General features: G+C 43.3%; 1 protein-coding gene across 1 annotated transcript; it reads left to right on the top strand.

Moving 5' to 3' along the window:
* Nucleotides 1-1,834: 1,834 nt before the first annotated feature.
* On the top strand, nt 1,835-25,380 carry cth (cystathionine gamma-lyase). Its single transcript, NM_001292639.1, is given in 12 exon segments — nt 1,835-2,079; nt 9,098-9,179; nt 10,702-10,797; nt 12,165-12,274; nt 18,032-18,163; nt 20,416-20,473; nt 20,801-20,878; nt 21,654-21,806; nt 22,605-22,726; nt 23,025-23,077; nt 23,754-23,892; nt 24,869-25,380. Coding segments are annotated over 12 exon segments (1,203 nt in total). The 5' UTR covers nt 1,835-1,920; the 3' UTR covers nt 24,890-25,380.
* Nucleotides 25,381-26,949: the final 1,569 nt, after the last annotated feature.

Genomic DNA, 26,949 nt, shown 5'->3' with positions numbered 1-26,949 from the left:
CGCCCTGCCCTCTCCCCCGCCCCCCCCTGCCCAATTTGTTCACTGCAACGCCCTGCAAACAGCCAATAATTCAGCAACGACTTTTATCTGGAGGATTATTGGCCAGGACGCTGTGTGATTTCTTATGTTCCGATACTTATTGCCCTGCTTTCCATCGCACTGATGCACAAATCTGCCAGATTGCTTTCAGGCATTTCCATCACACTATATACAACGATCTAATAAGAACATAAGAATTAGGAGCAGGAGTCGGCCATTCGGCCCCTCGAGCGCTGCTCCGCCATTCGATAAGATCATGGCTGATCTTCTCACCTAACTCTAATTACCCGCCCTATCCCCATATCCTCTAATCCCTCTATTTTTTAAAAATCTATCAGTCTCAGTCTTGAAGATGTTCAAGGACTGAGCATCTACAGCCTTCTGGAGTAGTGAATTCCATAAGTTCACTGCCCTCTGAGTGAAGAAATGTTTCCTCAACTCTGTTCTAAAAGGCTGACCCTTCATTTTAACACTGTGACCCCTGGTTATAGATTCTCCCACCGGGGAAACAGTCCCTCTGTGTCTACTTTATCAGCCCTTTAAGAATCTTATAAGTTTCAATAAGATCCCCCTAATTCTTCTGTACTCCAGAGAATACAGCCCCAGTTTATTCAGTCTATCCTCATAGGTCAGTCCCCTCATCCCAGGAACTAACCGAGTGAATCTACGCTGCACCCCCTCGAGGGCAAGTATGTTCTTTTTTAAATAAGGAGACCAAAACTACGCATTATATACCTGGGCTCATTGTTTTTAGGAACAGTCTACTATTAACAATGTGGCTCAAACCTCTGTGACAGACTGACCCACTCTGCAGATGATGCAATACCCAATTCACTCTTTACTTCCCACATCAATGTTCATTGCCCTAACGCAACATTTTAACATTTATATTACGCCTTTCATGTTACACAGTGTTTCACAAAATGAGAATGTTGCTCACAAAATATACCATCAATCCATTTTACAGTATATTCTGTGAAGCGTTTTGAGATGTCTCAACGACACGATAAGGCGCTATAACAAATGCAAGAATTATTATTATTAATAATATGAGGAACGTAGTTGATTGTCACATCGCTAGTCACGGAGATTTTTTTCATGAATCTATTATTACAATATTACTAACCATATGTGTTTTTTGATCAGCTGACTCTCTGAAGCACAGGGAAAGTCATCACCACATTGTTTAACTGTATCCTAACCGGACCTGGAAATTTACCTGTGCTCGGGAACTGGATCTTGAAAACCTGATCAAGGCAAAAATATACTTCCAAGAACACTCACATGTTTGTTTTCTGGTTAATATCACTGGGTTGCTGTAAACAGAATGTAAAAATAGCAACTGCGGGGTTAGGACACCAGGTGGAATCTATAGTAAACAGGAAGGCTGAATGTAACCTTTCACTAAATCCCATGTTATGTAACTAATATAATCCACAAAATATAGGATCAAATCACTTTACAGTATGTCTTATGAAGCCCTTTGAGTCGTCCCAACGACGTGATAAGGGGCTACATCAAATGCAAGGATTATGATTATTATTATTATTATTATTAGATAACATGAGCACTTCAGATAGATCGCTTAAAGAAAAAGGTGCGTAGCGTTTATTTGCCTGAAAGGCGCGTAACAATACAGGTGGAAGGTTTACGGTGAATTTGAGGGGGAGCCTGTTTGTGGCAGTGAGGCAGTTAACTGATTCGCAATAAGCTTAGCGAGGTGGGTGTACCCGGCTCGAGCGAATGAGTAGCCACCGCCAGATGAATGAGTACTGACGCATTGGGTAGTCTAGTCGCTCAGCCCCTCTGCAATCCTCGCTCTCTCTCTCTCTCTCTCGCTCTCTGCCTGCCACGAACGAAGACGCCACAGCCGGTTCTGCCATGAACGGGTCAGGTTCGGGCTTCCTGCCGCCCTTCGAACATTTCGATACCGACGCTCTCCATGTGGGTCAGGAGCCAGAGCAGTGGAAGTGCATGGCACTGGTGCCCATGATCTCCTTATCCACCACCTTTAAACAGCCTGCTCCAGCGCAGCATGTGGTAAGTTATCAAAGGGCAATCAATCGGTGAATAGTGATGCCTTAAGAAAATTATCTGCCACATTCGTATTGCTGCAACAAGGATAATAGCAATAATAATCCTTGCATTTAATAATAGCGCCGTATCACATCTTCGAGACGTCTCAAAGCGCTTCACAGGATATACTGTAAAGTGAATTGACTGTGTATTTTGTGGGCGAAACGCGGAAGCCAATTGCGTCCCCGCAAACAGTCATGGATTAAGTGGTCACATGTTGCTTTTGACTATTGCTGTATTTTGTGGAAACTTAAGTGCTTGGAAACACTTTAAAGTGCTAAACGAACCCACAGGAAGAGGCCAGACGCAGATATAATTCACAAATAACATACGTATAATTTTAATATAAATAAAATAGCAGCACGCTTCCCTGAAAGTCAGAGAGCGCGCATTCCATTCCAACAAATATCTCTGGAACCTCCGTGTATCGGTGGGATGCATGGCATTCTCAGCTTGGTTTGGATGCTCCGAAACGTGGTGGTGGGTTTCCTCATGTATCAGACAGCCGGCTGACAAAAAAAAAGCGTTTCTAAAATATGCCAATCGCTGGCGGCAAGGATGGGAAGTGAAGTATGTTCTTAGCTTCTGACCTAAGATTTTTAAATGCTGGAATTAAAGGATCTGCGGGGGAGGGGAAGAGCTTCTCTTAACCCCATGTGGTGTAGCCTGTTTGACCCCCTTCTCCTTTCATGTCCTTCTGTGCTCCTGAAGCAAATGATGCAATCAGTTTAATGATTGCAATGCTTTGTTTACTTCAGGGGCACTTTGGGAGCAACGGGGAATAGAACTGGCAAAGGAAGAGGGATCGATGTGAGTGCTTGAGGAATGGATGTGATAGTAATATCAATCCTTACATTTGATATAATAATAATCCTTGCATTCGATGTAGCGCCTTATCACGTCTTCGAGACGTCTCAAAGCGCTTCACAGCCAATTGCGCGCAGCAGTGTCCTACAAACAGTCGTGGAATTAGTGAATAATATTATTATGTTTCTTTTGAAGGAATTATTACCCCGGGAAAAACGATCCACTGATCGAATAATAACCGGGTTCCTACTTACTGCTAGGAAAACGGGTGTATGGAGCAAGGAAACATGCCCAAGCCTTCCCGGGAATTGAACCCAGGTCCTCTCGCTTGCGAGGCGAGTGCTCTAACCACTCAGCTACAGACTTAAATTCAGAAGCATGGGTTTGGAGGGAGGAGAATAAACAATGGGGAATACAAACAAAAAATCAATTATTAATTTACAGGGCACAGTCCAGGAGAGGAGTTTGGGGATACCGATTTATTGATGACTAACTCTGCTGAGACCGTTACAGCAAATAGGATTGTGTCAAAGAAGGGAAGAGCGAAAGTCACAGGAAGTGGTACTGAATTTAAACCGAGTTCCTGTCAGCGGAGGGTACAGTAATACCTACTGTGTATAATTCGAGCCCATTGTAGTGGGATCGGGACATTGAAGAGCATAGCGGGAGAGGCAAATTTATGGAATTTAGCATTAATAATAATAATAATAATAATAATAATCCTTGCATTTGATATAGCGCTTTTCACGTCGGGAGGACGTCCCAAAGCGCTTCACAGAACACACTGTAAAGTTGTGAGTTAGTTTTGAGAGGCTGAGAAAGCTGTGAATGTTCAAGATTTAAAACCTCTATTAGATTCTCCCTTTTAAAATCCTCTGCTCTCCAGCAGAAACACAGTTCCGATTTTTCAAGTCTCCAGATTACTATAAAATTAATATATCTTCCTAGTGAATTTCTGCTTCATCATCATCCATGGCTTCGACTCCCTTCCTGTACAATGCTAAGAGGGAAGGTGAACAGGCGGGTCAAATTAATTTGCTTATACAAGGGTGTAAACAGTATGTGGTACAGACTACACAGGAAGTTGTGTCAAATTAGATTGATTTATAATAAATTGTGTAATGAGCGTTACAGTGTTAGCATATGGATCAAAGTCCTGTGATATATTTACATATGCTGTTTTGAAGGATGAAACTAAAATAGGGTGCAGTTATTTCTTCCACATCATCACAAAGTTCAGCTGAATTTCCCTGGGGAAGTTCAGTTGACATATGTTCCTGCAAACATATGTTCTTTTTGAGAAAACAGATCCAAAAGATGACGTAACTTCAAATCTGATGCTCTTAAATTAATCTTATTTTATAAGATATCACAGGTCAGTCGTACCATCAGGGCATGTTACAATCTTTGTCGCTTTCAGTTTGTTTCAGCCATTTGTACCCAACAGAAGATTAATTAAGATTACTAGGTTTATTAAGTCTAATGATGCAAGGGGAGGGAGCTCAATCGATGCATTAGATTGATGCTGAATTGTCCCTGGCTTTAGTGTTTCTGAAGCCATCAGCAATCGGTTAAATATAGGAACAAGAGGAGGCCATTCAGCCCTGAAGCCTGTTCCACCATTCTATTAGATCATGGCTGATCTGTATCTCAACTTATTTCTCCCACAAAATATATATTCTGTGAAGTGCTTTGAGGTGTCTCGAAGACGTGATAAGGCGCTGTATCAAATGCAAAGATTATTATAAGTCCCAATTTTTTAGGTAAACAGAGGCGTGAGGAGTAAGAAAACTTGCTTTCGCCATGCCCGGTTCCTTTTGCGTAAATAAAGTTCATAATGGACCTAAATAAATTGGCTACGACTTTCAATACTGGGAAATGTTGTTGAATGGACTACTTTTCAGACCCTAGGTTATAGATTTTCGATGAGAGTAGTTAAGAGATGGCCTGGGATATTCAATGCTGATGCTGCGTGCAATAAAAATTGGAATTTGTACCCTTATGAGCACTGACCTCCTTAGTTAAAAAAACAACAAAAATTACATTTGTATTACAACAAAGTAGTACGACAGACACAGAGATCACACACCCTTCTAGAGAGATACATCCATGCTAACAAAGACAAAATATCTGTCTGTGTGTCAGGGGCATTCAGCCCTCCAAATGGTTCTATGCTGCCCGTCATTGTGTCTAGCAATAGAAAAAAATTATTGTGCGTTCAGTCCCTGAAAGCATCAGTTTTAAATGGGTCCCTTACGTTTCTTACTTTTGTCACAGTGTCGGTTTTTAATTATATTATTATTATAAGGAGCAGAGGGAGCCCTGATCACAGATGGTCAGAATGTCATTGATGACTGTGACCAGGGCTGTTTCCGTGCTGTGGGCAGCGAGGAAGAAGGATTGGAGGGGTTCAAAGAGGGAATTGCGAGAGGGGAAGGAGCGGAGCTGGGATGTGACGACTCGTTCCAGAACCTTGGAGAGGAATGGGAGGTTAGAGATGTGGTGGTAGCTGGAGAGGAGGGATGGATCCAGGGAAGGTTTTTTCAAGAGGGTGTGATGACGGCTGTTTTTTAGGGGGTGGGAACTGAACTGGTGGACAAGGAGAGGTTGATGACATCAGATAGGAGAGGGGCCCGAGCTGGGAGACGAGGAGAGAGGTGGGGATGCCCAGACAAAAAAAAGCAGTTCGACAACATTGGCTTGTCAAGTCAAACTATTGTGAGGAGTTCGAGGATATCTCTGAGAACCTGTATCTGCAGTTAAAAAATAAAGTAAGCAATTTTGGCACTCGATGAGAGTTGTGATGTCAAAGACACAGCTCAATTGATAATTTTTATTCGAGGTAGTACAGAACATTTTGAGCTCACAGAAGAATTGGCATCAATGCAGTCATTGAAAGATAGGACAACCGGAGAAGACTTTTTGGAGGCAGTAAATAAGTGTATCGTAAAATTAGGAGTGGAGTGGAAAAAATTGGTGAATGTGACCACCGATGGAAGCCCAAATCTGACAGGGAAAAATGTTGGGTTACTGAAAAGAATTCAAGATCAAGTCAAAGAAACAAATCCAGAGCAGAGGTCCTTTGATCGAAGATGACCTGTCTTCGGTCTCTTCACCTTTCTCATTTGATATTGACAAAACCCTATTTGACCTCCACCGCGAGCTTATTGACCTGCAATGTGATCCATTGCTTGAGGAGCAATTCAAATCAGTGCTGCTTCCCAGTTTTTACACCTCTCTTAATGAATATACCTTTCCAAAAATAAAGGCTCATGCCCAGAGGAAGTTTGGATCAACATACATATGCGAGGAGATATTTTCTGTAATAAAATTCAAAAATCGAAACATAGATCTGCGATGACTGACGACCACCTTGCAGCAGTACTCCGCATTGCAACAACGGAGACGATGCCTGACTTCAATTGTCTGGCTAACGCTCATCAGCTTTTTCATGCTTCTCATTGAGTGAGTGTCTCACATTCTCATCAATATGTGAATAAATGAATAAATATCGATGAGTTATAATAATAATAACAATAATACTTGCATTTGATACAGCGTGTTTCACGTCTTCTCGACGTCTGAAAGCGTTTCACAGAATAGACTGTAAAGTGAATTGACGGTATATTTGTGGGCGAAACGCGGCAGCCAATTGCGCGCAGCAGCGTCCCACAAACAGTCGTAGATTGAAAATGACCAATTTATTATTGTTTTGTTTTTTGGAGGGATTATTATTAGGCTCTGTGTGGAGTTGTTTTTATTTAACCTAATTTTAATGAATGTCAATTATATAGACAATATTTTATGCATGTACAAGTGTAAGACTTTATTTTGAGCTATTATTAAGCATTTGCATCTATATTAAGTGTGTGACCCGCAAAGCTTACCAAAACTCACGAAATGGCCCACCAGCCAAAATAATTGCCCACTCCTGGTCTAACCAATTGACGTAGAGACCTTCCAACCAGGAGTCCTCCCACAGGAGTCCTCCCAAAAGGATGTGTGTACAAATATGTGAAGAAGGGATCAATGGCACATTTTGTTAATCTTAAGGGATAAAGATGCCTGAGAAGCGATGATCAAGCCTTTCAAGGACAAGTAAAGATGCCAGACGAAAGAGAGCAGGCCGATTAAATGAAACCGATTGCAAACGTAACTGCAACGGGTACAACAACAACAACAACAACAAGATTCCATTTATAAAGCGCCTTTCACGTCAGGAGGACGTCCCAAGGCGCTGCACAGTTGGGTCATGACCCGAGCAGGGGGGAAATGGTCAGGGTGAGGGGAGGGAAGGGAGGGAGCGAGGAGGGGAAAGAGAGTCGAGAGGGGAGCTGAAGGCTCGGTCAAAGAGAAAGGTTTTGAGACCGGCCTTGAAGGAGGAGAGGGAGGAGGCGGCGAAGGCACTGGGGGATAGAGTTCCAGAGCCTCGGGGCTGAGAGGCTGAAGGCCCGACCACCGATGGTAGGGCGGTTGGGGCGGGGGGTGTGGAGCAGACCGGAGCCAGAGGAACGGAGGGTACGGGCAGGTAGGTAGGGGGATAGTAGGTCAGAGAGGTAGGAGGGAGCGAGGCCGTGAATGGCCTTGTAGGTGAAAACCGTGTAGGGTACAGCTGGTGTACAATAAAAATAGTCTCGAAAAAGCACGGCGTTGCCAGGGAATTCTAGTACACATTGTAACTTTCTAATTTAACACAAAATATCCAACTTGTGTGACCTTCTGCAAGCTGTAATATTCCGTCTTTAACTCAGCAAGAGTTTGAACCACAGCTGAGGAGAGGAAGGCTTAGATTCTCGGGACCTGTCATAATTCTTGACTTACTGTCTACCGACTGTGGCAGAGGGACCATGTATGTTCCACCATTGGTGGCCGCACTTTCAACCACTTATGCCCTGAAACTCTGGAACACTCTTCCTCTATCCCACCGCCTTGTCCCTTCCCCATCTTCAGGTCGCTCTTAAAGACCTTCCCCTTCGACCGTGCCTAAGCCGTTGTTGTATGTTGATACGTAACTCATTTCTTCAACACTGTACCGTACAACCTGCATCAAAATAAGCCATTTTAACTCCATTCCTTACTTGTCATCAAGTAATATTTCCAAATAAGTAATGTTTTGCACAATTGTAAAATGAGGCAACGACAAAATTTTGAGTTATTGATTAACTTTTGGGGGAAAATATTCTGCTGTCTAAGCATATTCTGTGCTTGACTGTTTACATTGTAGATAATGAAAAAATATCTTACTCGTAAACCGCGACTGTGAGACGCTGCTTTGCGCAATTGGCTGCCGCATTTCGCCCACAAATATACAGTCAATTCACTTTACGGTATATTCTGTGAAGCGCTTTGATACGTCTCGAAGACGTGAAAAGCGCTGTATCAAATGTAATTCTTTTTATTATAACAGAAAATTGATTACACATTGAACCTTCACCGTGGATAAACCTTTTAAATGGAGTAATATGCTGTTATGCTACAGTATGACTGCATTGGTTAGAGCGCTTGCCTCACAAGCGAGAGGACCTGGGTTCGATTCCCAGGCAGGGCGACACCTTAGGCAAGTTTCTTTACTCCACATACCTCGGTTTACCAAGCAATAAGTAGAACTACAGTTGTTAGTCAATTAGCGGATCGCTTTCCGGGGGTAATAAGCCCTTTTATAATTTGGTCATACAATTCACAACTGTTTGTGGGACACTGCAGTGCGCAATTGGCTGATGTGTTTCACCCACAAAAATATAATATCAATTCATTTTAGAAAATATTCTGTGAAGCGCTTTGAGATGTCTTAACAACATGATAACAATGTGCTGTATCGGATGGAAGGATTATTACCCTCCAGCGTGCGTAAAGTTTCGCCCGGGAATCCAAGCTTGTGAGGCAAATAAAATAAAATAAAAGGGATCCTGTTTTCCATATGAATAAAACGACCTCTCATCTTCAAGGGTTAATAGCTAACACTGTTGTGGAGGATGTGGAACAAAATAACATGGTATTGTGTAGATAGCAGCTCATTGTGAGGCATTCACAAGCCTCCTGCCCCATTCCTTTTGTCTTCCTATATGTTAAATACTCACATTAATGCTTCTATTCAAATTGTGCCTTCATCTGTAAGGTTTTTTTTTGTGAATCAATTATGGTGCTAAAGTGTTTGATATTCCGGATTTTTCTGCAGGGCTTTGAATACAGTCGCAGTGGGAACCCCACGCGGAACTGCTTAGAGAAGGTTGTTGCAGCTTTGGATGGAGCGAAACACAGTAGGTTGCAAAATACACAGTCACTACGCTTTACAGTGTATCCTGTGAGTACGACATAGAGCTGGTGGGAGGTGACCATAGGCACTGTCGAAGAGGAAGGTCTCTTCAGGTGCGACCTGAAGATGGGGAAGGAGGGAGCAATTATTATATCATATTCCCCTTATTATCGCAAATGATTTAGAGCCCAGCCAAGTCCCTGACCGGGTGGGTAAGGTTTAAAACGAGCATTAATTACTCCACCCCTTGGCTGAGGTCTTGTGTCTAGAGACGAGAGGAAAATCAAGTGCGTAAAAAGAGAGGAGGTGAGAAGAAATTGTTTTTTTACACAGAGAGCTGTTACAGTCTAGAATGCACTGCCTGAAAAGCTTGGTGAAAACAGATTCAATAACTACTTTCAAAAGGGAATTAAGATAGCTACTTGAAAAGGAAACATTTGCAAGGATATCGTGAGAAGAGCGGGGGAGTGAGACTGATTGGACAGCTCTTCCAAAGCACAGGCACAGGTACGATGGATGGGCTTAATGGCCTCCTTCTGTGCTGTAATATTCTACGATTCTATCAAATACAACAACCTTTGTAGAGCATTTGTATTTGCATTTGCATTTTTTGCATTTGTAGAGCGCCCTTCACGCCTACGGCGTCTCAGAGTAATAAAATGACTTGTTCAAACAAGGTGCCATTGAGAGCACTATCTAGAAACAGGATTAGGCCATTCGGTCCCTCAAGCCTGTTCTGTCATTCCATAAGATCATAGCTGATCTGTACCTCAACTCCAATTATCTGCCTTTCCCCCATATCCCTTGATCTGCTGCTTATCCCACTAGGACCACCCGACCCATTAGGGCTATGGCTTACAGGTTAACAGGAGTCAAGTGGGAAGAATCTTGGCTCTGTTTAATCGCTCTGTCCCTCCAAGTCCCGCCAATGAGTCAGGTGTGCCCTGGTGCACCGTGAACCCAGACTGGCTACAGAGGATTGACATATGTTTAGAATAAAACTTTTCTCACAAGTTGAGGTTGCCTGATATAATATAATCCCAGCCACACAGATCATGACCAGGCTTTGTGTACTATGTGTGGATTCCAGGTTTACTCTGATACTTGACCTACTTGACAGTGACATATTCAGATAAACGATCTGGAGGTGTGTCCGTGCGTTCTGTACATCTAGTAGTAAGTAGGAACCCAGTTGTTAGTCGATTGGCAGATCGCTTTTCCAGGGGTAATAATTCTTTTAAAAAAATAATAATAAATTGGTCACTCAATCTACGACTATTTGTGGGACACTGCTGTGCGCAACTGGCTGCTGCGTTTCACCCACAAAACAGTCAATTCATTTTACAGGATATCCTGTGAGGCGCTTTGAGACGTCTAGAAGACGTGATAAGGCGCTATATCAATTACAAAGCTTATTATTATAATAAATGCAGCACTTCTTTCTGAATATTCAACTAGATTGTTACACATGCTGGAATTTAATGTAGTGCTTAATAATGATGGCTGTCCTTTCTCTCATTCGCTAGGTCTCGCATTTGCATCTGGTTTGGCTGCTACAGTCACTATCACCCACTTGCTGAAGACTGGTGACGGCATTGTTTGCTTCAGTGATGTATACGGAGGTATTGACCCTAGTATCTTCTCACAGTAACACCTGCACAAAAGTAAAATCATAAATGATAGCCAATATGGTGGTACTGGGAATGTCATCAAACTGGAAAAATGTTACCAGTGGAGTTCCACAAAGATCTGTTTTGGGGCCACTTTTGTTTAATATTTTCATAAATCATCTGAAACTAGGAGCAAGCACCGGGGCTAAGTTTGCAGATGACACCAAGCTAATGAAATTGGCAGATTGCGAAGCTGAACAAGATAGGTTACAGGAGGATTTGAACATACTTGGAAATTGGGCAGATCGGGGGCAGGTGAAATTCAATGTGGAGAAATGTAAAGTACTTCACATAGGGACAAAAAATCCTGGAGGGGACTATTATTTGAACAGAAGGAAAATAATACAACTTACCCAGAATAGTAAAACCAGAGGACACGGCCTGCGATTGAAGGCGAGTAAATTCAGAACGCAAACACTATTTTAGTGAGTGAATAGTGAACCTGTTCCCTAGGGCGGCGGTTGAAGCAGGAACTGTCGATTCCTTCAATTCATGTGATACAGTACAAAGGTAGTTTGGGACATATGTACATGAAGGTGGAAAGCGAACTAGATGTCTTTCTTTGTCCAGCATTTCATATGTTCTAAACGTAACAACAACAACAAAATTACATTTACATAACGCCTTTCACATCACAAAATATCTGATGCACAATTATTAATATCTCATCACCCCAATGTTTCACTTTCTCCTAATTTGATTTAATTTTATTAGTGGGTCTGGTGGAGCACTGTGGACTTGCCTGGCAAGTCGTAGCATGTAAGTGGGGGTTGGTGAACTGCAATTTTATTTGGTCCTGCCCTCCCTCTTACGCAGAGGTTTCTCAATAGCGTTCAGGAAATCCATGGCTGATACAAGTTCTCCACTTACCCCACACACTTTTATTGGTACGTCCAGGACACATTAGAATGAAAAACAAGGGTTGCATTTCTGTGTTACCCGAATGTGAGAGTATTACCTGAGATGAAATGAAAGAAATAACAATTATTATAGCACTTCACCGCGCTGAAATGTCCGAAAACGCTTCTGTTGATTACTTTTGAAATTTGACAGCCGTTTTGCACGTGCGAGATACACAAACTGCCATGAGGTGAATGACCACAAAGTCTGGTGGGCTAGGCAGGGGCCCAGGGAGAAACACCCTCTGTTTTTGAACAGTGCCGTAGATGTTTAACGTACTAAAAAAGCAGCCGGGTGGGACCTCAGTTTAATGCGAAAGACGGAACCTCTGATAATGTAGTGCTCCTCTGCTTCAGGCTAAACGTGGGACTTCCACCCGCAACCATAAACGAGCCAAGTGACACAGCTTTATTTTTCAGGTACCAACAGATATTTCCGTCAAATTGCAACAGAACTGGGTCTGCAAATTTCTTTTGTGGACTGTGAAACACTGAGTAGTTTGGAAACGGCTATAAAACCAAATACTAAGGTAATTTTGAGGGTGTGGTGAGGGACTCTATTGACTTGCAGTTTTTCCGCTTTTTTCTCTTGATTATAGTTATTCCTGTTGGGCAACCCTCTGTCTTGTGTTTCCAAACACATACGTTGATTAAGAGTCCGTATGTGCAGTCAATAAGTGTGTACTGAATTCTGAAGATGATAATAATAATAATAATAATTCTTGCATTTGATATAGCCTTTGTCACGTCTTCTATTCAAATTGTTCAGGAAGTGACGAGGCAGAGGAATTCCCCTAAGAAAAACCAAGCCACAAAACCCCTGTAGCTTACTTTTACATCCATCACTTTGTGAAAATAAGTGCCCAACAAATCTACTTTTGTTAAAAAATTTAAAATGAATGTAAATGCAAAGAATGAATTTTTAAATAAGCAAATTTGGTGATGCATTAAAATGGACAATGCAAAACCAGAACATCCTTTAATAAGATGTTTTACAAAGTGCATTATTATTAATGGTAATAATAATATTATTAATAGTAATAATAGTTGAATTTGAGACCTCTCAAAGCGCATCACAGGATATACTGTAAAGTGAATTGACTGTACATTTTGTGGGTGAAACATGGCAACAGCAGCGTCCCACAAATAGTCGTGGATTGAGTGACTAAATTATTATTACTATTCTTTACTTTATTTTTTGAAAGGATCCGCCCATCAACCGGGTTCCTACTCACTGCTAGGTAAACAGAGGTGTGTGGAGTAAGGAAACTTGCCTAAGGTTTCGCCCCCCTGCCTGGGAAACGAACGCAAGTCCTCTTGCTTGCGAGGGCGAGGCTCAGTTGGCAAAGGCATCACCTGACGTGATAATGAGCCAGATTCTCCAGGTTTGCTCTCAGCTCTGTGCTGAATTAACTAATCTCAGCTGTGCCACTGTTGTATCAGGTGCGATTATGATCAGACTTGGTGGGGATTATTATTTGTTCTATAATCATGAGCCGTGTCACCCAGAGTAGAACATTCAGTTCTTGCAAAACTCACTCATGTGCTCGAGAGAGCAAAAGAGAGAGAGAGAGAGAGAGAGGGGATGGAGGAGAGGGGATAACAGAAACATTTTGCACAGTTTCCCATGGTCCAAGAAGAATATCGAGGAGATTAAGAGGCGGCAGCTGTCATTTTTGCGGTCAAATTTAACTTGGTTCAAACAACAACAACATGATTGCATTTATAGAGCGCCTTTCATGTCGGGAGGACGTCCCAAGGCGCTGGACAGTTGGGTCGGGACCCAAGCAGGGGGGAAATGGTCAGGGTGAGGGGAGGGAAGGGAGGGAGCGAGGAGGGGTTAGAGAGTCGAGAGGGGAGGTAAAGGCTCGGTCAAAGAGAAAGGTCTTGAGACCGGCCTTGAAGGAGGAAAGGGAGGAGGCGGCGAAGGCACTGGGGGGTGGAGTTCCAGAGCCTCGGGCTTGAGAGGCTGAAGGCCCGGCCACCGATGGTAGGGCGGTTAGAGCGGGGGATGTGGAGCAGACCGGAGCCAGAGGAACGGAGGGTACGGGCAGGTAATAGGGGGATAGTAGGTCGGAGAGGTAGGAGAGAGCGAGGCCGTGAATGGCCTTGTAGGTGAAGATTCATAGACTGTTTACAGGAAAATTTTCTTGAGCAGTATGTCTCCAGTCCTACAAGGGAGGAAGCATAGATCAGGTTGAACAGGTTTCGGTAGGGGAGCATCGAGGTAACAGTGACCATAATATTATTAGATTTAGATTACTCATGAACAGGGACAAAGTACAGTCAAGGGTGAAAATGCTTGACTGGAAAAGGGCTAATTTTGATGGGCTAAAAAGGGACCTAGAGTTGGTGCACTGGCAAGTAAGATGAGCAGGTAAAACGACTCATGAGCAATGGGAGATCTTCAAAGATATGATAGCTCAAGGTCTAAATAGATATATTCCCACCAAAGGGAAATGTGCGACAACCAAGCCAGCCTGGATGACCAGGGATATTCTGTCTAGGATGAAAAAGAAGAAGACGGCGTACAACAATTGGAAGACGCAAGACACTGAGGATAGCAAAGCGCATTATAGAGAATGCAGGAGTGATCTTAAAAGAGTGATAAGACAGGCTAAAAGATCGCATGAGAAGAGGTTAGCGGGTAACATAAAGGGGAATCCTAAAATATTTTACAAGCACATAAAGGAAAAAAGGTTAGTTAAAGGTAGGGTGGGGCCAATCAAAGACAATGACGGCAATCTTGTTGTGGAGGCAGAGGGCGTGGCTGATGTACTGAACGAGTACTTTGCATGTCTTCACAACGAAAATGGATGCCCCAAATGCCGCAGTATTGGATGACAGGGCAGAGGACATACTCAGATTACTGTAGACAGAGAGGAAGTTCGGAAAAGATTGACTGGGCTCAAAATTGATAAGTCACCAGGACCAGATGGGTTTCACCCAAGGTTGCTGTGGGAGATACGGGTTCAAATAGCGGAGGCTTTGGCCATTATATTTCAATCTTCATTGGACACAGGAGTGGTGCCAAGAGACTGGAGAGTGGCTAATGTTACCCCCTCTACAAAAAGGGGCAGAAAGACAAGCCCGTAAATTACAGTCAGTCGGCCTAACTTCGGTAATAGGAAAATTACTGGAGACCATAATCCGGGACAGAATAAATCTCTACTTAGAGGAACATGAGGTAATTAGAGGCAGCCAACATGGATTTGTTAAAGGCAAATCTTGCCTAACAAATCTAATAGAATTTTTTGAAGAGGTGACTGCGAGGGTTGATGAGGGAAATGCGGTGGACGTTATTTACATGGATTTCAAAAAGGATTTTGACACAGTACCAAATAAGAGATTAATACAAAAATTAGAGGCTCACGGTATTAGGGGAACAGTGGCAGTTTGGATTAAGAACTGGCTGAGTGACAGAAAGCAGAGGGTTAATGGGTGTTTCTCGGAATGGAAGGAGGTGTGCAGCGGTGTTCCCCAGGGATCGGTATTGGGACCACTGCTCTTTCTAATATATATTAATGATCTGGACTTAGGCATAGAGAGCACTATTTCCAAGTTTGCAGATGATACAAAGTTAGGTAGGGTAGTAAATAGTGAGGAGGACTGTAACCAACTGCAGGCAGACATACACAGAATGGTGGAATGGGCTGACATGTGGCAGATGGATTTCAATGTGGATAAGTGTGAGGTGATACACTTAGGTAGGAAAAATGATAGGAGGCAATATAGACTTGGAGCTCAATCTTAAGGGGGGTGAACGTACAGAGAGATCTGGGTGTTCAAGTAAGCGAATCATTAAAGGTAGCGGGGCAGGTAGATAAGGCAGTAAAAAAGGCATTTGGTGTACTGAGCTTCATTAGTAGGGGCATAGAGTATAAGAGTAGGGGTTATGGTTAATCTGTACAAAACACTGGTTAGGCCTCAGCTGGAGTACTGCGTCCAGTTCTGGGCACCTTACTTCAGGAAGGACATTAAGGCACTGGAAAGGGTGCAGAGGAGATTCACGAGAATGATACCAGGAATGGGGAACCTTAGCTATGAGGACAGGCTGGAGAAGTTAGGACTTTTCCCATTAGAGCAGAGAAGGTTATGTGGGGACCTGATAGAGGTCTTCAAGATCATGAAAGGTTTCGACAGGCGAGATACGGAAAAGCTGTTTCCGCTGGTAGGTGTGTCTGTGACCCGTGGTCACAGTCTTAAGATATCTACCAAAAGAAGCAGGGGGGGGGGGTTAGAAGAAATTTTTTCACTCAGCGAATTGTCCAAATTTGGAATGATCCGCCCGAAAGGGCAGTGAAGTCCGATTCGATAACAGCTTTTAAGAGAGAACTGGATAGGTATCTGGGGAAGACGGGGTTGCAGGGTTATGGGGAGAAAGCTGGTGATTGGGGTTAGTGAAAGTGACGCTCTGTCAAAGAGCCGCACAGACTCGATGGGCCGAATGGCCTCCTGTGCCGAATGGCCTCCTGTGCCGAATGGCCTCCTGTGCCGCAACATTCTATGAATCTATGAGGATCTTGAATTCGATCCTCTGGGGGATGGGGAGCCAGTGGAGGCGAGCGAGGGTGGGAGTGTACACCTGTAGAATTAAATACAGGCCACAAACAGTCGTGGATTAAAGTGCTGCAGGATTTATATTTTACTCCTTTAGAACAATTTATGTGCAGATCTAGTCCCAAATAACTGAATAATACCGAGCCCTGTTCCAGCGTGCTTTTAAAAATGTGTTTGCAAAGTGACACATTTTTTTTAAAGAAAGACGTTATTTAGATGGAATACAAGTGGGAATAAACGTAAGCATTTGAATTGCATTTACGGACGTTCTAAAAATTGTTATCGGGAATTACGAATGTTTTTAAAAGTTCGAAATGTAAATTACAAATAATTGAAATACTTTTTTTTTTGCAAATTGGTCGCTCAGTCCGTGGCTGTTTGTGGGGCTGCTGTGCGCAATTGGCTGCCACGTTTCACCCACAAAATGCACAGACAATCCACTTTACAGTATATTCTGTGAAGTGCTTTGAGACGTCTCAACAAAAATTGTGCTAACGTTGTATCTAAAACAAAGTGTCTGGTAGTCCATGAAATTGAGAGCTAAAGGAATGGGAAACCCCTGTTGCAAACTATGCAGTATTGACTGTTCCTTCAGGTTACTTAACTTTCTGATTCTTACCTAATATGCTACAGGACTCCACATAGTAATAGTTGAAAGGAATCACAATTTTTTTTTGTCAAAGTCCCTCCCTCTCCAAAAAATGAAGGGATCAGAGATTTTGTGAGGCAAGAGCAAGTCCGAATGGTTCTGAGGCCTGAAATTCCATAAAGGTTAACCTTAGGCTGTAAGTCATTGTATTTTAATAGTTAGGATCACACCAGAACTGTGGAGAATTCTCAAATTCAGTTGTAATTTGGAAGTCAACTTTTTGCAGTTCTTTTAATTTGTAGCTAAATTTTGAAAAAAAAAATTCGACGTGATTTTAAAGGCAAAATGGTCAGGCTAGGTGGAAATCTGGGGGCCCCAGGCAAGGTCTCCCGAGGACTCAAGCCCTTCCTCTTCCTCACCTCCTCCCTCCCATTTCCCCACGCACCCACCACCCCACCCACCCTCCGCACCCCCCCAACCACCGGCTCAGTGTCAGGCTCCCACACTGTTAAGCGCTCCGAGATGTGAGGGTCGCTGAATATCACACAACAAGATTCCTCAGCAACGAGAGACAAGAGGTCAAACATCTCTTGCAGTGTTGCCATGTGTGGACAAGTGCCATGTGGTTAAGATGTGAGAGAATGTGCAAAGTCCAGGTAGATGTCCGTAGCAACTGCACCCAAGTGGCCGTAAATTACCCTTGTCATTTAGTTGATCAAACCATTTTGGCCCTAAAATTTAAGATCGCACTGACTAGTGGAAAATTCTTACTGTTCAGCTTCCACTGGGAAGTCCCGTGTGAAAATTTCCCACAGGACTTTAAAAGGAATGGCTTCCAAATTAAGGTTTCAAGTAAATTTTAAAACAAAACCATCTCTCAGGCTAAGGCCAGGTAGAATTTCGGACCTCCGCATCCCAGAGCCCAACTGGACAGGGGCAATCAGCCTGCGTTGCTGTGGGATAGAGTAATAATAATCCTTGCATTTGGTGTAGCACCTTATCACGTCGTTGGGACTTCGCAAAGTGCTTCACGGGATATGCTGTAAAGTGTAGTGACTGTATTCTGCAGGCGAAACGCAGCCGCCATGTGCCGCATGTCCCGCATTTTAATCCACGCATTTGTTGTTTCTGTGCCCAGCTCGTGTGGATTGAGAGTCCCTCCAACCCTTTGATGAAGGTCAGCGACATTGCAGCGTGTGCAAAAATTGTGCACAAACACGAGGGCGTCATTTTGGTCGTGGATAACACCTTCATGTCAGCCTATTTCCAGGTAAATAACACCTTTGTTCCTCGGATGTTTTCACGACACCAACTTGAAGCAATTAGCTCGGTTTAACTATTTGCACAGAGCAAGCAGAAAGCAGTGTCTCTTGTTTACCTTTGTCTGATTTCACATCTGGTACTCTTGTCCTTCGTTTTACAGCAACCGCAGTTACATCGGTTGTTCTCTGTTGGAAGCAAATCACATGCAAGATAGGTGCCTGCGAAATGGCTTATGTTGTCCTTAAGAGAGACTAAGACTGGAGCAAAAAACCTGTACTATTGAGCTGCTGAACTCGTGAAAAGTCTGCTCTGTGATCCTGACCCAACAACAGAATTACATTTGTATAGCGCCTACCACAATGCCTGTCCTTCACATGTTTTCAGTGCTCCTTCCTCCCAACCTCTCCGACCCGCTTTTGTCTTAAAAATGGGTGCAGACCGGCAGAAAATGTGTAAATTCTGCATTCTTAAGTCACTCGAGTTAAAAGCAGTTCTTTCTCTGAACACTTGCCAGATTTACACGAGAAGCAATTGAATGATTTGCTAATATTTGTTACGTAAGCGTATATCTTTGTTAGGTCAGGGTATCAAGGGATCACAGAATCCTATAGCACAGAAAGACTTTTTTTTAATTAAACTTTAAACAACAACAATAATAATCCTTGCATTTGATATAGCGCTTTTCACGTCTTATCGATGTCTCAAAGCGCTTCACAGAATAGATTGTAAAGTGAATTGACCGTATATTTGTGGACAAGTTTCAGCTTTTAGTTTTTTTGTTACTTAAAACAAAACTTTTCCCCTTAGCCACTGAAGTCACTCTCACGTGATTGAGATATAGACCCACAAAACGCCATCTGGTGCTCACTCAAGCAAACCCGATGTGTGAACTAAAATAGTAACTACAAACAACTTGTTGAGTATTGTGTGTGTGGTGTGTGTGTATATGTGTGTAGTTGATCATTGGGGCCAAACAAGTGCTGTTTTTATAAAACAAAATAAACTTGACTCACGTTGGTTTCGAGACTTTCCAAATCAGCCCATAATTTGTGGGTGTCAGCCTATCAGTTTCGGTTGGAGTCTGTCTGAGTCAGACGTTTGGGGCATTAAACCCACCTGGTCTAGGCCGACACTCCAGGGCAGTGCTCGGGATAAGACCGAGGTCAAACTGAGGTCCCGTCTGTCTGTTCAGGGAGACATTAAAGATCACGTGGCAGTATTTAAAAAGAGAAGGGAGTTTCCCCCCACGTCCTGGCCGATAATAATAATCTTTGCATTTGAGATAGCACCTTATTACATCTTCGAGACATCTCAAAGCGACTTACGGGATATAAAGTGAATTGACTGTATATTTTGTGAGCGAAACACCCTGATAAAACTGGTCACTCCAGGCCTTTTTGTTGTGCACAGATTGGCTGCCGGGTTAGTCTACAAAATACCACAGTCACTACACTTTAAAGTAGCTCTCGTGAAGCTCTTTGAGACATCCATCTGACATGAAAAAAGATCTATCAAATGGGATCCTGTTTATTATTTATAAGATGATCAAAGTATGAGCGCACCGTTACAGTGCAACAGGAGTAGACTGCTCAGAGATCCTCAGAGACATCTCAAAGCGCTTCATGGAATATACTGTAAAGTGAATTGCCTGTATATTTTGTGGGTGAAACACGGCAGCCAGTTGCGCACAGCAGCGTCCCCACAAACAACCCAGGTCCCCTCAATGCGAGGCGAGAGCTCTAACCAACACGCTACAGGAGAACTCCACGCCTACAAACCAGAACTAAGCCATTCACAGTGTTCTGCAAATCAACATGACGACATCTAATTCAATGGTTCACTCTCCAATAGGAAAATAGACTCAACATCCTGAGGTTGTGTATTGCCATAGCAATTAGTCCTGAAGTGTAGTGGTTAGAGCACTCGCCTCGCAAGCGAGAGGACCGAGGTTTGATTCCTGGGCAGAGCGAAACCTTAGAAAAGTTTCTTACTCCACACACCTGTTTACCTAGCAGCAATTAGAAACCCGGTTGTTAAGTTGATTCGCAGATCGCTTTCCGAGGATAACAATCCCTTCAAAAAAAAATAAGTTGGTCACTCAATCGTGTGGCTGCTGCATTTTGCCCACAAAATACATAGTCATTCCACTTTGCAGTATATTCTGTGTGAAGCGCTTTGAGACGTCTCAACGCTGTGACAAAGCGCTGTATCAAATGCAAGGATTATTATAATTCTAATATATCCTTTGTGTTCCTCTAGCGTCCTTTGGCCCTTGGTGCTGACATGTGTATGTACTCTGCAACAAAGTACATGAATGGTGAGAGCCTTTGCCTAAATCTACCAAATGCGATTGAGAATGGATCTGGAGACAAATTGGTAACACCAATCGTGTAACCGTTGATGAGATTTCTGTTTGTGTTTGGTCAGAACCTCTAAGTATCGTCCCCAACGCGCACTCTGGGATTCCCTCCCCACAAGCTTTGGCTCTTGCCAAACTGCGCCTAGTGTTTGCATTGCGCTTTAACTATTATGCCATCGGGAAACCAAGGTGATGGTAGAGCATCTTGAATCTTTTGACCAGTTCCTCTTTGATCAGTCGTTGGGTTGTTAATCGTGCTGTTGGAAATTTCCATTGTGTTTGCAGGTCACAGCGACGTAGTCATGGGTTTGGTTTCCATGAACCGCGAGGACCTCTACGAACGAATGAAGTTCTTGCAAAACGGTAAATGTGTGTTTTTTTCAGCTGGAAAAAGTGCAGGGGAATAGTTTAAAATCTCTTCCAAAAACCTCCAGTTTAGTTTGGTGCGACTGCTACAGTTGATATTGTGTTGTGATGAGGGTTTCAGTAAAGCATCTGGGTCAAAAGTATATTTAGTGTTACCCATACGCACTTATTATTATATGGAACGCTTTACTATAAAAGACAGTCAAGGATGAGGCCATAAACAAGATAATATCCTGTTAATAATATAATAATAATCCTCACATTTGATATAGCGCTTTTCACGTCGGAGGACGTCCCAAAGCGCTTCACAGAACACACTGTAAAGTGAATTGACTGTATATTTGTGGGCAAATGTGGCAGCCAATTGTGCATAGCAATGTCCCACAAACAGTCGTGGATTGAAAATGACCAATTTATTATTGTTTTGTTTTTTTGGAGGGATTATTATTAGGCTCTGTGTGGAGTAAGGAAACTTGCCCAAGGTTTCGCCCTCTGCCTGGAATTGAACTCAGGTCTCTCACTTGCAAAACGAGTGCTCTAACCACTGAGCTACAGGACTTCACAAAGTAACCTGAGCTTGTTAGAAGGGAACTGTAATTCCTCCAGTAGATGATCCATCATCAGTTTAGACCCGATGTGCCAAATGGCCTACTTCTGGGCTTCAAGGCCGTGCTATGCTTCGAATCACACGATTGATGTGTTTACTGTTCGAATTTAGCCATGAGATAATAAATATGTTGTTAATTATAAACTGGTACATTTTTTATTGCAGCTCTGGGCGCTGTTCCATCTCCATTTGATTGCTACTTGTGTAACCGAGGCCTGAAGACCTTGTCTCTGCGAATGAAACAGCATTTCAAAAGTGGTCTTATGGCTGCTCGCTTTTTGGAGGCCAACCCGCGAGTGGAGAAGGTCCTTTTCCCAGGTCAGTGACCTCCCGACACAGAAACTCCCGGTTGGCCAATAAACAGCGGAAGTCAGAGTGCAGTCCCGTAGCCTAGTGGTTAGAGCGCTCGCCTCGCAAGCGAGAAGACCCGGGTTCGATTCCCAGACAGCGCAAAACCTTAGGCAAGTTTCCTTACCCCACACACACGCCTCTGTTTACCTACCAGTAAGTAGGAACCTGGGTTGTTAGTCGATTGGCGGATCGCTTTCCGGGGGGAATAAACCCTCCACAAAAAAAAATTTGGTCCATCTTCACCAGATATATTTGGAGGATTGTTAGCCAGGACACCAGAACAAACTTTGTTCTTGTTTCCATTTGCTAATCTGTCAGCCTTCAGTGCTTAAAGATTGTGACATTCAATGTAACCCATCATTTTCCACTCTCTATAACCATTCAAACCCTCCAAAAAACCAAAAACAATAATTAAATTGGTCATTTTCAATCTACGACTGTTTGTGGGACATTGCTGTGCGCAATTGGCTGCCGCGTTCGCCCACAAATACACAGTCAATTCACTTTACAGTGTGTTCTGTGAAGCGCTTTGGGATGTCCTCCCGACGTGAAAAGCGCTATATCAAATGCAAGGATTATTATTATTATTATTATTATTTTTCTGTCTCAGGGCAGATGGATTTTCAAGGTTCTCATCTATAAATCCCTTCAGGCCTTATCACCCCCACCCCCTCTCTGAACATGCCCCCCTGGGAATAGCGGAACTGGTTGAAGGGGCTTTGGTCGTGTTAACAAGCAATGAGTTTTTCTCTGTGTGTTTGTCAGGCCTGCCTTCCCACCCCCAGTATGAGTTGTTGAAACGCCAGTGCTCTGGGTGTTCGGGCATGATTTCCTTCTACATCAAAGGCGGACTGGAAAACAGCAAGATTTTCCTACAGAGCTTAAAAGTGAGTGGTTTTGAAGACATTTGGAATAACAACAACAGGTTACATTTACAAGGGATTTGGGCCCAAGCTGGGGGTCGGAATCAGGAAGGGTGGAGGGCAGGGAGAGTAGGTAGGGGTAGGAGGGTGACCGAAAATGCGGTTGAAGAAGAGGGTCTTGAGACGAGCCTTGAAGGCGCTATACAAATGTAATTTGTTGTCATATTGCTGGCAGTGTACCAAGGTCCTGCATTCTCTGTATTTCACCGATTAAGCCAAACCTGTTCACTCTGAATGCAGACTTGCCATTGATTTCTTTCAGATCTTCGCTCTTGCAGAGAGTTTGGGAGGATACGAAAGTCTTGCAGAACACCCGTGAGTCACTTATTTGTCATTCGCCTAGCGGCAAAAAACATCTTAATCTTAGGGATTAAGGGATATGGGGATAAGGCAGGTAGGTGGAGTTAGAATAGATCAGCCATGATCTTATTGAATGGCGAGGCAGGCTAGAGGGGCCGAATTCTTATGAATTATTAAAATACTAGTTTTGAACTGTAATGGTTTTAGATTGAATAATCACGGGGACAGTTTCCATACTGGGGAATGGATAGTAAAATGCATTCTTGGGAGTCCTATAGTATAATGGTTGAAGCACTCGCCTCAAGTGGAGTCCTGTAGCTCAGTGGTTAGAGCACTCGCTTTGTTAGTGAGAGACCTGGGTTCAATTCCAGGCAGAGGGCGAAACCTTGGGCAAGTTTCCTTACTCCACACAGAGCCTAATAATAATCCCTCCAAAACCCAAAACAATAATAAATTGTTATAAGAATATTATCTTGTTTATGGCCTCATCCTTGACTATCTTTTATAGTAAAGCGTTCCATATAATAATATAATAATAAGTGGGTATGGGTAACACTAAATATACTTTTGACCCAGATGCTTTACTGAAACCCTCATTACAACACAATATCAACTGTAGCAGTTGAGAGGCAGCCGAGTTCTTGACAAGATAATCTAACCCTAACCAACTACGTTCTGTGTGTTTTTTTAGGGCTCTTATGACCCACGCTTCTGTGCTAGCAGAAGATCGGGAAGCTCTAGGCATAAGCGATACCTTAATCCGATTATCGGTTGGTTTGGAGAACGAGGAAGATCTCATTGCAGACTTGGACCAGGCCCTGAAAGCAGCAGTAAGAAATAGCTTTCATTTTAAGAAATCACCGGGTCTAATTTATGCCGATTTCTCAATAAGAAATGCGCGGTTGGCTCTAGAAAACTACAGCACAGAAAGAGGCCATTTGGCTATCAACTAATCCCATTCCCTCGCTCTTCCCTGCAGCCTTGCAAAATTTTCCTTTTTAAGTACCGATCCAATTCCCTTTCGAAAGCTATTATCGAATCTGCTTCCACCAGCCTTTCAGGCAGTGCATCCCAGACCGTAACAACTCTCTGATAAGAACATTCCAAGATTTGATTACTGACTCACTGTCAGTAATTGGTGGAAATAGTTTTTCCAGTGTCACCTTGGCTCAATGGTAGCACTCTCACCTCTGAGTCCGTAGGTCATGGGTTCACATCCCACATCAGGACTCGAACTCGAATAAATCTGTGAAGCGATTTGAGACGTGATAAGGCGTTATACTAAATGTAAGGATTATTCTTACTATTACCTTATCAAAACACCTCTTCATTTTGAGCATTGCTAAGGTCTCCTCTTAACCTTCCCTGATGGGAAAACTGAGTTTCTCTCATCTCTCCTTGTCAAGTAAGACCTTAGAACTGTCCTCATGACTTGGCTTGCCATTTCTGATGGACTAGGGAGGGAGGAAGAAGGAGGGCATGATCTTAAAATTAGAGCTAAGTCACTTAGCAGTGAAATCAGCGGCAGTTTTTAACCCAAAGGGTAGTGGGGATCCGGAACTCTCTCCCCTAAAAGGCAGTGGATGCTGGATCCATTCAAATTTTCGAGACTGAAGTAGATAGATGTTTGTTAGGTCAGGATATCAAGGGATATGGGGCCAGCGCTGATAATTGGAGTTGAGTTACAGCTCAGCCATGATCTAATAGAATGGCGGAAACAGGCTCAAGGGGCTGAACGGCCTCCTCCTGTTCCGATGAGGGAGGAAAAAATATCTTTTTGTTTAACAAAAATCTTTTTTTTTTCAGGTCCCGGAGAGCCAAATGTGAAGGAAGCCAGTGTCAAGGCTAACAGTAAATCACTGCACAAACTGGGTTGGAACGGCCTTCAGACAGCGAGATCACTGGCAGGGAAAAAAAATAGGTGATAGCAACGATGCCTTCGAATCATAACCATTACAATTTCTGAAGAGGCATTTCTCAATAATTTGGAGTCTGCAGGTACATCGGAATCGGCAGTCACAGCACTTGGAGCTTGACAGAACCTGGTGACCATAGACATAACTCATTATCCTTCATATTATTAAATTTTCTGAGAGTCCTTTCAATCTGTAGCCTCCAATAATGTAATTAACTCGGGGAGAGTGGAGGGGGTGGGGTGGTGAGGAGGAAAGGAAATTACTTGTTTTCTTATTTTGTTTTCTATCTAGCGCTCAGGGTGATGTTTTGCAAATATCTGTTTGAATGTAAAGATTAAAAATGACTCGTGAATTGTAAGCCTGGATTTACACGTTGCCAATTTTCATTAAAGCTTATCATGGTCATGTTTGCCTTTTCATTCCACACCATTCATTGTGCAAAACCGGAGGTCTAATTAAAAAGAAACTGCACTAATAATAATAATATATAGTGGTTGGAGCATTCGCCTCACAACCAAGAGGACCTGGGTTTGATTCCCGGGCAGGGCGAAACATTGGGTAAGTTTCCTTACTCCATACTCCTCTGTTTACCGAGAGGTAAGTAGGAACCCAATTGTTAGGCGATGGGCGGATCGCTTTTCCGGGGCTAATAATCCCTCCAATAAACAAATAAATAATAATTTGATCATTCAATTTAAGGACTGCTTGTGGGACGCTGCTGGGCGCAATTGGCTGCCGCGTTTCGCACAGTGTATTCTGTGAAAAGCTTTGAGATGTCACGAAGACGTGAGAAGGCGCTATATCGAATGATCATCTTCTCTTCGACCCCGCTTCCCCACCCCTGCCCTCCAGCCTCCCCGACCCCCAGCTCGGGCTCGAAACACAGATGTCCAGCGCCTTGGGACGTCCTCCCGACGTGAAAGGCGCTTTGCAAATGTAATTTTGTTGTTGTAAAGTGTAGTAACTGTGCATTTTGTTAGGTGAAATATGTGTACATATGTACAGCCAATATGTGTACAGTGACGTCCCGCAAACATTGTATCTGGGTTGGACACTGGGAGAACCTCCTTTCGAACAGTGCTGTGAGATTTTTAACATCCATCTGAACAGGGCACAGATGGGACCTCGGTTTATCATTTCATCTGAAGGACGGCACCTCGGACAATACAGTAAACCCAAACTACTTTATTATCCATTTGGGAGTGAAATCATGGAGTCCTGTAGCTCAGTGGTTAGAGCACTCGCTTTGCAAGTGAGAGACCTGAGTTCAATTCCAGGCAGAGGGCGAAACCTCGGGCAAGTTTCCTTACTCCACACAGAGCCTAATAATAATCCCTCCAAAACCAAAAACAATAATAAATTGGTCATTTTCAATCCACGACTGTCTGTGGGACATTGCTGTGCGCAATTGGCTGCCGCGTTCGCCCACAAATATACAGTCAATTCACTTTACAGTGTGTTCTGTGAAGCGTTTTGGGACGTCCTCCCGACGTGAAAAGCGCTATATCAAATGCAAGGATTATTATTATTTTTATTAAAATCAGGAAGCATTTTTTCCATCAAAGGGTAGTGAAAATCTGTAACTCTCTCCCCCAAAAGGCTGTGGTTCCTAAATCCATTCCGTTTCAAAAAAACACTCGGGCGGATAGATACAGGTCAAGGATGAGGTACAGATGATCCATGATCTATAGAATGGTGGAACAGGCTTGAGGGGCTGAATGGCCTCCTCCTGTTCTTGTGTTAAGAGTGTCAGCCTGGACTGTTAAGTTCCAAATCCCTATGTTGGTTGAACCCAACAACTTTCTGACTCAGAGGTTGCGGAATTGACTAATCTCAAAAACCTTTAAGTATCACCAGCTCCTGATGAGTATGTGTGTGCCTTTGTGCGTCTGTGTGTGTGTGTGTGTGGGAGTGGGGGGGTCGGTGTGGGGGGGGAGAGAGAGAGAGAGAGAATTGGAAGCGAAATGGTTA

The sequence above is a fragment of the Callorhinchus milii genome, unplaced genomic scaffold, assembly GCF_018977255.1.
Source record: "Callorhinchus milii isolate IMCB2004 unplaced genomic scaffold, IMCB_Cmil_1.0 Scaffold5, whole genome shotgun sequence".
In the NCBI taxonomy this organism is placed as follows: Eukaryota; Metazoa; Chordata; class Chondrichthyes; order Chimaeriformes; family Callorhinchidae; genus Callorhinchus; species Callorhinchus milii.
The sequence above is the reverse complement of the archived record's forward strand: the minus strand, read 5'-3'. Positions and strand labels throughout refer to the sequence as shown.